We start from the raw sequence: 12,072 nt of genomic DNA on the forward strand, positions 1-12,072 counted from the left end.
AATATATGTGTGCGGGTGTGTAAATATAGGTCGGTAGAATGTGTATTTTTTTTTTTTTTTTGGGGGGGGGGGGGGTTAGTGTTGTTGCAGATCTCAGTCACATTTTCAGCCTTGGTGGGTTGTCACTGTCTAAACGGTGGTGTAAAGGAAACGGTAACGTTGCAATTTTTTTTTTCTGTATTTAATTTTCTTTCGGACCATGTACTGTATTTTATACAGTTGCTGCTGCTGCTGCAGCGCTTGGCAGGCCCCTGTATAGCAGCAACATGGCGACTCTACTTTCACATAGCAAGTAACTCCTGCTGGAGATCTCTCTCTGTCGTTCATGGTGCCCACAGGCTGTGCCGATGTTACCATTGATTTGATTTCATACTATGCTGGCTTTTTCTCTGATTTGGGAGGAGGGGCTGCAGGATTGTGAAGATGCCACATCCATTTAAAGCAGGGGTGATAAACTGATTAGCTGTAAAGGAGTTTGTTGGTTGCATGGGTCAAGATGTCTCTAGCATGACATTTGGTGCAAGCTGCCCAAGTTCTCAGCCCAACCAAGAAGAGAACGAACTTCCAAGTTATTCCACACTTTTCTCGACACTTTTCGTTTCATTTCAAGTATCAAGAAAAGTGTGGAATAACTTGGAAGTTTCACGGCTCCACATCATTCTCTTTTTGGTTGGGCTGAGAATTTTACAGCGGCCTCTTGTATTTCATATATACTGGTAGATGAAGAAAAAAAAAAAAAAAAAGAGAAAGTGATGGTGGACCCCCCCCCCCCCAAAAAAAAAAAAAATTGCAGCATCTTGTGCTGTTAACAGGGAGTTGTGTTAGAAATGTGGGTTGATTAATGTGTCCTGGGTAGGGAATTACATTATTAATCCTTTTTGTCTCAATGTAGAGAAAAGAAACAGAAAATTCTGGACATTCGGAAAAATGTTAAAGATGCAATTGTGGTAAGAAATGCATGTTCCTTCTTCCAAAGCTTTAGTACTTTACTAAAATATTCAGCCATTTGCACTGTGCTATCTAGGATTGTGTGTGTATAGAAACAGACATCGCATTTTGATCAGATGTCTACTATTGATTTTGTGTTTTGTATTCCTTGGATTACTGACTGGTTTGATTTAGACTTTTTTTTTTCTGTTCAATTTTAGACTATAGCTTCAGCAATGAGCACTTTAATACCCCCAATTCCATTGGCCAATCCAGCGAACCAGTTCCGAGTGGACTACCTCAAGAGTATAGCTCCTCTCTCTGATTTTGACTATACGCAGGTAGGATCTAGGTTTTAATATAATATTTACCTTTGGGTTTGTTTGTTTTTTTACGACTGCAGAGATTGTACTGTGCTAATTAGGGGATCCTTTTGTTTGACAGCAAGAGAAAGGGTTTTCATAGCTCTTTGCTTAGCTATGATGAAGCTGCTTGTTGGCGTGTGTTTTTCTTCTTCAGAATCACTAGAGAGCAATCCTGGTACCCCTGTTCCATTATTATTTAGAAACATGGTGCTTTCTCCATAAAGAGATCTCCATTAATGGAGCATGCAGCCATGAAAAAGTTATTGAGTATTTATTGTACTTTTCATCACACAGAATTCTTAATGACCTGTTCTTAGAGTAAATTTTGAGCTTAGCAGAGGTGTTACTGAGAAGTGATGGGCATTGCACGTAGTTACACACTGTTTCTGTGGGTGCCTTATTTCTTGCTGTACTGTTCAGTCTTGTAACAGTTGTGATACAGGTGCAGGGGAATTTTAATCCGATTGTCTTTCCTTGGCTTGGAGTATTTTGGTCCAGCACCGGTACCCTGATCTGAGTGAATATGAATTGTGCTCCTTCAGTAGCAAGCACTGTCTCCGTCTGTGCTGAATACATCAATAAGTAGACGTTTGCATTAGTTCCTGGGACTCTGGACTTGCTTGTTTGGGACCTCACTCTTTGTCGGAGTATTTTGACACATTTATTAGGGAAATCCTAGAAGGAAATACAGTGATACCTTGGAATCCGAACTTAATCCATTCCGGAACCCTGTTCGAGTTCCAAGACATTTTTTCCCATTGAAAATAATAGAAACTGGATTAATCTGTTCCTGGGTCCCACAAACTCAAATTTTAACAGGAAATACACTGGATTTTAAGGTAAAATATTAACAAATATTCCAAAGCAGCATTCAGATTCTGGGGCACAAGCACACACACACACACACACACACACACTTTCGGATTCCGAGGTACCACTGTAGTTGAAATGTAGGCGCTGGATTTTGAATGGTACTGTAGGCACTGTAGCCTGAATTTACACTAAAAAAAGAGTCATGTGTGGGGAGTGGGGTCCATTTCCTTATGTACCTTGTCTCTGGGTTTGGTTTGTAATTCTTGTGCTTCTACCTGTTAGTTGCTGTGTATAGAGGCCTATCTCATTCATTCTGTCTTATTAACATCCCAAAATATGAGTGGGTTACATATAGACATACATAGTTCACCATAAATACAATACACAGCTCATAGTAAAATAATAACATCATAACTCATTTAAGAAAAAGCTTCCTGGAAATAATTGGTCTTCAGACATGTACGAAAAGATAAAAGCGTAACTGCCTGCGAATTGAATCAGGAAGGGCATTCCACAATTGTGTTTCCTGCTACATAGCAACTTGAAATAAAATGATGAATTTTAGGGCTCCTTTTACGAAGCCGCGTTAGCTGTTTAACACGCGTAATAGCGCGCGCTAAACTGCTGGCCGCGCTAGCCTCTACCGCCTCGTCTTGAGCAGGCGGTAGTTTTTCGGCTAGCGCGTGATAAAAAGTCATGACGCGATAAAGCCGCTAACGTGGCTTTGTAAAAGGAGCCCTTACTGAATTCTTTCCATCAAAAATTGCTCTTTTACTGACTAAATTGATTTGTTGCATAAAGTTCATTCGTTTTGTTTCAGTTTGAGATTTTTTTTAATTGAAAGGGGTTATTTTTGTTTTCTAGAGTTTTTTGGTTTTTTAAAAAAAATTTATATACATTTTAAATTTTTTTCCTTGACTCTAGGAAAATTTGCATGAAAAGTACAAACCTAAACTCTGTGTGTGTGTGTGTGTGTGTGTGGGGGGGGGGTTCCGTACTTCCTCATATTCTGTCAGACGTAGTGTTTTCCCATAACACTTCCTCGTGGAATAAGCAGAATGTGGATTATAAAGAGAAGAGCTCATGTTTTGCACTGCACTTACATGTACTTATGCAGGTATTAAACACACACCTGCATATTGTACAGTATTTAGCTGTGGCAGCCAGCGAAATTTTTTTAGACATTAGTTGCTGAGTTTTCATTTGAGCAAAATGGCGTGGTAACCATGTTAGTCCACTTTTAAATGTAATATATAGAAATAAAACATGAAATAAAATGATTCCTTTTTTACTGGTCTAACTTAGTACATGCTTGAGCCTGAATGTAAATCACTTAGTGGTATATAAATACATTTTTTGAAATAATTTGAGATTATTTCCTCTATGTTTTGCTTTATTTCTATATATTACCTGAGGATTCACAGAGATCTTGCACACTTAGGGGTCCTTTTACTAAGGCGTACTAGTGCGTCTTAGCGCACGCTAAATGCTAACACATGGCATTGCGTCCATAGGATATAATGGATGTGTTAGCACGCGCTAATATTTTGCGCTGGCTAAGACGCACTAATGCGCCCTAGTAAAAGGACCCCTTAGTGCAGGGGTAGGGAACTCCGGTCCTCGAGAGCCGTATTCCAGTCGGGTTTTCAGGATTTCCTCAATGAATATGCATTGAAAGCAGTGCATGCAAATAGATCTCATGCATATTCATTGGGGAAATCCTTAAAACCTGACTGGAATACAGCTCTTGAGGACCGGAGTTCCCTACCCCTGCCATAGTGGCTGCAGCTAAATGTACAAGTCTCTGAATGTTGATCTCGCAGTAATTTTCTAGATAATGCATTGTCTCTTGGTCGAGTGATGTTGTGACGTTCTGCACATAAAATTTTATAAAGGCCGCTGCTAATGTTGCTGAAAAACAATCAGTGGATTCTTTGCTTTTTTCAGCTTGTTCAAATGGTATATTGTTTAATATTATTTGGGTTTCAATACCTTTAATTTTTAAGTATTTTGGTTGCAGTAAGAGAGAAAAGTTAACAGAAACCAAGCAGATAGGAGTGTGTGGCACAGTGGCTAGAGCAGGGATCTCAAAGTCATTCCTTGAGGGCCGCAATCCAGTCGGGTTTTCAGGATTTCCCCAATGAATATGCATTGAAAGCAGTACATGCACATAGATCTCATGCATATTCATTGGGGAAATCCTGAAAACCCGACTGGATTGCGGCCCTCAAGGAGGGACTTTGAGTCCCCTGGGCTAGAGCTATAGCCTTTGCACCCTAAAGTTGTGGGTTCAAATCCCTCGCTGCTCCTTGTGATCCTGGGCAAGTCACTTAATCCCCTCATTGCCCCAGGTACACTAGATAGAGTTTGAGCCCGCTGGGACAGATAGGGAAATATGATAAAGTACCTGAATGTAAACCACTTATGATATAAGTGGTATATAAATAATAAAAAAAATAGTAATGGCAGTAATTATGGTAAGAATTCTCACATTTAAGCCCCTGCTTACGAAGCTGCATTGGCTCTTTAATGTGGAAGTAACTGCATGTTAATTGGGCAGCAGATTAATTGTTGATGCATGATTATTGCCATATTAAACAGCTGACATGGAATATATCATTTTAGGCAGGTTATGGCCAGTGTCCTCCATAAGCAGGGGCAAAAGGACAGCTGCACCAGACCTTGCGCTTAACTGAGTCAGCTTTGCAACTGGCGGTTGACCAAAAGTTAAAGCTTCTTTTCCTTTTCCTTTCCATGCACATTTCCATCTCCTCTTTCCTCTCTCCCCCTTGGTAATAGCATCTATTCAATGGTTCTCTATTTATTTTTTATATTGCACCACCTCTGGGATACAGGGTATCCCAAGCTTGTAAATCAGTAAAATTACAGTGGTTGTCAACAGTTAAAAAATTCTGTTTAAATAAATTAATCAATACATTCCTAACACCTTATTTGAAATCTTAATTCCCAGGCAGGTCTGCACAGGGCCCCACAGTTGCTAAAGCCAGCCCTGGTTAGGACTGGGGATTGCACCTTTTAATTTATGCAGCAGCTGTGAATTAATTGCTATCATGGCAAATAATGCAGTACAGTAAGCTTCTACTTCGAGGTGAAGTGGTGTGGTATCTGCATTTTGTGTATCTGCTGTGCAGTTCATGCATGGCCTGCCTTAACTGTATGACAGCCCCCCTCAAAATACAGGGAATGCCCCCAACTGTTACTGCATAGGTTTTGTGTCTTATCCAGATTACCTTTTGTAGTTAGCACACATTATTTATTTATTTATAACACTTGTCGTCCGCATATCCAGCATCTATGCAGGTGACAGCAATACATACATAATTAAAACAAAATTCAACAAATCACAATACAATATAGCATATAACTTACAGCCCGAAACCTGCTCCTTAAAACAAATAAGGCCAAATAATTGCTAAAATTACACATTGCCTAAGAACATAAGAAGTTGCCACCAGTGGGTCAGACCAGAGGTCCATCGCGCCCAGCGGTCCGCTCCCGCGGTAGCTCATCAGGTCTGTGACCTGTGAAGTGGTTCCTGACTATTTCTGTAACCTACCTCTACATCTATCTGTAACCCTCAATCCCCTCATCCTTTAGGAACCTATCTAAACCTTCCTTGAAACCCTGTAGTGTGCTCTGGCCTATCACAACCTCCGGCCAGTTAGGTGCAAAATTTTAGCGTGCTTTAGTAAATAGAAGTCTTAAGGTACATTTTATATTTTGCAGTAAGGCTAAAATAACTCCACAAGCATGGCAGTTCATTGTATTATAAGCTGCCATCTTTGCAGACTCATTATATCTTTAGAACCATTTAAAGATTTTCGGAGCTTTTCAATGTCTGTTGTTTTCCAAAACCAGATACAGCAGCTAATCCTTAACTAAGCAAACTGAGAAGGATGAAAAGGAAGAGGGTGGTCAGCTAGGTGTTTGTGTGTTGTGGAAAAGATAAATTGTGGTTAATCCTGATTGCATAGGCTGTGGCACCATTATCACTTTTTCATAAGTAATAATTTAGAGTAGAGGTGGGCAACTGTGACCCACCACTGAATTTACACAGCCAGTGAGACCTTGGGAAGTTTACGCAGAAAATGGCCGCACAAATGTCATTAACCAGAGTTTTGGCTATTTGAAATGCTGTATTATGGAAATATTTTCAGAATAACTTTAGAATCCCTCTCGTCCATTGCAGTCCACTGGGGTGAAACAGTTAATGGAGCCTCAAAGGTTATGCTATTTATTTAGTTACCAGCCATAATACAATGTCAGTTATTGGACCTTCATTATGGAACAAACTTTCTGGTTCTTTACATCTTTTCTCATCCTTTGATAGGGTTATCTTATGGCTTCAGAAAAAAATGAGGACAAATTGAGACATCTGGGTTTTATTCCCATTGAAAGCAATGAAAGTAAAACCCGGATGTCTCAATCCATCCTCTTTTGTCTGGAGCCATATGGTAAACCTATCCTTTGATGTATTTAAAAAGGAGGCCTTGGCATACACTTAGGCCCTCCTTGACAAAGCCACACTAGCGTTTTTAGTGCTGGCCACGTTGGTAAGAACTCTTAACACTCATAGGATTTCAATGAGTGTTAGAATTCTTACCACTGCGGCCGGCGCTAAAAACGCTGGCGCGGCTTTGTAAGAGAGGGGGATAATGCACTGGCTATTTGATGATAGATGTATAGCGAAGTTTGATGGTTGGTTTTATGTTTGTTGTACTGTTTTATGGTGATTTTTAAAAATATATGTTTTCTGTTACCCACTTAGTTGCAAGTGGGATATAAATACTAGAAATAAAGAAATAAATTAACTTACATAGCTACAGAGATCTCATGAAAGTAATAACAGAAGTATACAATAGCAGACCATTTTTGATCATTTATGTTCATTCAGTCATCACATTGAGTTTTGTTGGCAAGTTTATATGGAGCTAATTTTCTGTGTGTGGTGCATTAGGGATTGTTCTTTTTTTTTTTTTTAATTCTTTATTCATTTTCAAAATTACATTAAGTGTTAAATATATTAATTCACAATAACAATAAATACATCACTTATAAACAATCATTGGTATCTTACATAAATTCTTATCCCTTCCCCTTTCCCATCCCTCCCAACCATATATTCCATTATCATATTAAATATATAATAATAAAATACCCCCCTCCCTACACCTTAACCTGATAAATATAAGGGAAAAAATTTTACTTAATCCTTACAATATTTTGTTAATGGTTTCCACATATCCTGAAATTTCTGAAAATATCCCCATTGTAAAGCAATAAATCTTTCCATTTTATAGATATGGCATAATGAGTTCCACCAGAAGTTATAATTTAATCTCCTCCAATCCTTCCAACTATATGTAATTTGCTGAATGGCATTGTTCTGACATTTGTGTAAACAGGCTGATCATCACTGATTTAGGAGATGCCGTTTCTGCACATCATATGCCATAGGGCCTATTTTATTCAGATAACATGTGATAAAGACATTAGCACATGCTAACCATTAGTAGATGACCTTCTCGGTATGGCATGCATTCTGGCTATTCCCACTGTATGGTGCTGAGGAACAGATAAAGGGGGTTTCTTCTGGAAAAATTCACTCTCTGAAAGTTAGATAAACTGAAATACCTTGTAGTGTTGTTGCCTTTAATACAGCATGTGCTGGTTATTCACACGTGTGGTATGCCTGCTTGTACAAGTTTCTTATGTAAATGAAAAAGGCCAGATTACTAAGTGTCATAGGATATTTTACCTATATGATCTCACAGAAACATTTTGTTTAGCTCTTTGAAATGGAAAGTGTAATTCTTCTGGTTTTGGCAAAATTTCTTTCTTTGCAAAATGTGTTTATTTCATATGTTGAATTTTTGCGCAAATGTGAATTTATATCCTTATAACCATCTGTATTAGAGATTATGTTTCTCAGAATTCCTCACTTGCTGTTACATACTAAACTAAACTAAACTAAACCTTAAGTTTATATACCGCATCATCCCCACGGAAGTAGAGCTCGGCACGGTTTACAAGAACTTAAAACGAGAAAGAGTAGGAAAAGGTTTACATAAGTTTATAAATCGAGTGGGAAAAGAAATTACATGTTAGAGAAGAGCCAGGTTTTTAGTTGCTTGCGGAATAAATGGATGGAGCTCAGGTTCCGCAGCGGGATAGTGAGGTCATTCCAGAGACCTGTGATTTTGAAAAGAAGTGATTTTCCTAGTTTACCTGCATGTAAAGAATTTATCTACATGTAAAGAATTTGAGTTTTGAAGGAAGACTACAAAAAATTAAATTTAATTAGTTCATAGTTGTATATGATTATGAAAATTAAGGAGAGTTTTGTAGTTCAAACTTTTTCGTCTAAATTGTAGAAATACAGCTTTTTGGGGGAGGGTTTATGGAACATATCTTCCTAGAGGCCCTGTTTTTCTGGTTAACTTAAGAATTAAAATTTGTTATACATGTGTACTGTATTTAAAATAACAAGATCCCCTTTTTTAATTCAACAAGGTATTTTATTAATTAAAGCAGAGCATTACAAAAAGAAGCAGAAGTTCTGAAAAAAGTAGCAAAGACAAACCAAGCAACACACTCCGCTCAAGCAAAATGCAGAACCAAAAGCAAACTCACTTTTTCAAGTTTTTCCATTAAGGGCTAGACTCACTAAGTCCACCGATCAACTTCCGACCACTTAGCGACCGTTTTACGACCGATTTCTTTCCGACCCGATTCACTAACCTCTGTCCCAATCATCCTCCGATCCGCACCTGCAATTGAGGGGGAACGGCATTCAAATGTAGGCAGGAAGCGATTCACTAAAATAAAAAAGCAACACCGACTGGGCTGGTCGATCCAAAAATAAGCAACTGCTGAGGTCCTTTCCGACTGCCCTGCCTTCTGCCGCCCTGCTCTCTGCCCCGATCTCCTGCTCTCGCCCCAAATCTCTCCTGCCCTTCCCCGCAGTGCAAGCCCATGGTTTTAACCCACAGACTTAAAGCGGGTTAAAACCAAGGGCTCGCAAAAAAGTTTAAAACATTAAAAAAAAAAAAAAAATCCCCACCAGGCTCGTAGGGCCAGTGCATGTGCAGACCATCTACAGATGGTCTGCGTATGCATTGGGATGGCTATAGAGCGATCCGGGCAGGTGGTTGGGGGCATGATTCCGATCATCCTCATTTGCATGAGGGCGATTTGTAAAACAGCCCCCCAGAAATGGATCGGATCCCTCACGGATCGGATCCGATCTGTGCCCTTAGTGAATCTAGCCCTAAGTACAGTAATCAAGCCCTTCCCCAGCCCAAATAGCAAACAAAAAGCACCCCGTTGGGTATGCAAATTACAAGCACACGAAGAACCCAAAGAAACAAAAGGGCCCCTCAACTTTTCCCACTTCCCAGGGGCTTTCAAGTGCACAGTCCTTAATTTACTCATAACTCAAATATAGCAAAGCCCACGCATCTAGACCTGCAAACAAAGAGATGATAGTTCCCTTTTAACTGCATGTAAATGATTTTGATCTCAACACAGTATAGTATGTGATGTCCTGGGCTGTGGTTTAGTGTCAGAATGCCTTCGGGCTTGAACCTTTTGTTCTGGGTCTGCTTAGTAAGAAAGTATAAGGCATCCTGCTGATGTCCAGGAGATAACACATGCAGGTCCGTTTTTAATTTGTACCTTCACATTTGCCACATTAATTTTATATGGTTTAGCTCCTGTCCTTTTCAGTAGTAGATCAAGGCAAGTTATAATCAGGTACAGAAGGTATTTTTTTCTTTCCCTGGAGGGCTTACAGCCTAAGGTGCCCCTTTTACTAAACTACACCATCAAGTGGTAATTTTAGAATGTGTGCACGCTAAATATTTATATATATATAGTTTTTGAGGGGGGAGTGTTGGGGAGCAGTGAGTAGGCCTTCCTCTGCTAATCTACATTTACTGTGTGTTAACTGGTTAGCATATGGAAAACAGCAAAAATGTGGGGTGAAATAACTATTGCCAAAGATCATAATCAGTACTGAAACGAATGGTAAGGCTGAGCTTTCACTCAAAATCTAAAACATATTTGTGGTGAGACCTCAGAAGTTCATTCCCCAACTCATTATAGGGCAGCCTAAGCTTATCCATTTGGGGGATTAATTTATCAATCACCGGTCAATCACCACTCACCAACTTCAATGCAAAATCTTATCGTGTTAAAACAATAAATATTATAAATATCATAAATATTCTTTGAACATTATAAGTGTGAAACTTTTTTTCAATAAGGTTGGTGAGTGGTGATTGACCGGTGATTGATAAATTAATCCCCCGAATGGATCAGCTTAGGCTGCCCTATAGAGAGTTGGGGAATGAACTTCTGAGGTCTTACCACAAATGAGTTTTAGATTTTGAATGAAAGCTCAGCCTTACCATTCGTTTCAGTACTGATTATGATCTTTGGCAATAGTTATTTCACACTTAATCACCAAAAATACGGATGGGTTACTGCTTCAACCACACTTCTTGCATGAAGTTGAATAAAAGAGATTTATAATGGATCTCAAGCGCTCACTGTTGCACTGCCACTAGAACAAGTCTCGGCGTGCAACACACTTGTGAGCTATCATCGGTCCTTTATACTCTTTATTCTTATAAAATTCTTTATGATTTGTTTTTTCTTTATTATTTCACCTTCTTTTAATCTCTATTTTGCTAAAATCGTCATAACAATCCCCTCACGTTGTAATTATTATGATTGTACTTAACTTGAAGCGAAGTTTTACTGCCCGACGGAAGATCTCCCGTTTCGCTCCCTACTATGAGTATCCGAGCTTCTTCAGGAACAGTCTTGTTGGACTGTTTGTTGTATAATATTGAATATCATATCCAAAATCTTCAAGTTTTTCGAATCCTCGAGTGTTTAGAATCTCCAAATTACCGAGGATACACCCGCACATTACAGCGTCTGTTGTCACTTCTGGGATCTTTCACCCCACATTTTTGCTGTTTATCATTTTTGATTTTTCAGTGGGGTTTTTAAAAAAGGTTTTGTGTTTAGCATATGGAAAAAACAGAAGCCCTTGCCACCTACAAAATAGGTGGTGGTAAGTGCTGCCACAGTAATTTTTTAAAAAAAGCTGCATATTAATGACCTTGTACTCTAACCCCCTGTTTTACTAAGGTACGCTAAGCGTTTTAGCGTGCGTTAAATATTAGCGCTTAACTCACCTTAGTAAAACAGGGGGTAAATCACAGGAACAATAAACCATAGGGCTCCTTTTACTAAGCTGCGATAGCATTTTTAGCGCACGCAGGGTTTTAGCATGCGCTAAACCCGCGCTACGCGGCTGGAACTAACGCCAGCTCAATGCTGGCGTTAAGGTCTAGCACGCACAGCAATTCAGCGTGCGTGAAAACCGCTGTCGCAGCTTAGTAAAAGGAGCCCATAATGTTTAAACAAAATGAACGTTATTATTGTGCATAAAGTGCTCAGACCATACCCTTGTGCAGTTTTTGTTTGGTTCTATCAGTCACTTCATATGAGTTCTTCACTATACAGTGGTACCTTGGATTACGAGCATAATCCGTTCCAGGAGCATGCTCGTAATCCAAAATGCTTGTTTATCAAAGCGAGTTTCCCCATAAGAAATAATGGAAACTCGCTTTGATAGGTTCCCTCCCCCCCTCACGAGAACCGGTATTGCTCCTCCCGAAGGCCCCCCCCCCCCCGGCGAACCGGCACCCTCCCCCCGCGATCCGCACCCCCCCCGCCGTCATCGGGCACCCCCCCCCACCGCGACCTGAGGTCCCCCCAACCCACCCAAACCCTCTTCTTACTTTGCTGTAGCCTCCGCAGCGGCACCGGCATCAGCATGTCCTGTGTGTGGTGCCGGTGCCTGAAGATCTGCTTCCTGTGCTGGGCCTTGAGAGTTCACGTTCGACGTGAACTCTCAGGCCTTGAGCAT

General features: G+C 39.9%; 1 protein-coding gene across 1 annotated transcript in view; it reads left to right on the forward strand.

The window, feature by feature from the left end:
• GNAL (G protein subunit alpha L) overlaps positions 1-12,072 on the forward strand; it is a 572,953-nt gene that overhangs the window by 195,221 nt on the left and 365,660 nt on the right. Inside the window, 2 exon segments of the mRNA XM_033934098.1 lie at positions 893-947; positions 1,149-1,268. Of these exon segments, the coding sequence (XP_033789989.1) occupies positions 893-947; positions 1,149-1,268 (175 nt within the window).

The sequence above is a fragment of the Geotrypetes seraphini genome, chromosome 2, assembly GCF_902459505.1.
Source record: "Geotrypetes seraphini chromosome 2, aGeoSer1.1, whole genome shotgun sequence".
NCBI classification, from domain to species: Eukaryota; Metazoa; Chordata; class Amphibia; order Gymnophiona; family Dermophiidae; genus Geotrypetes; species Geotrypetes seraphini.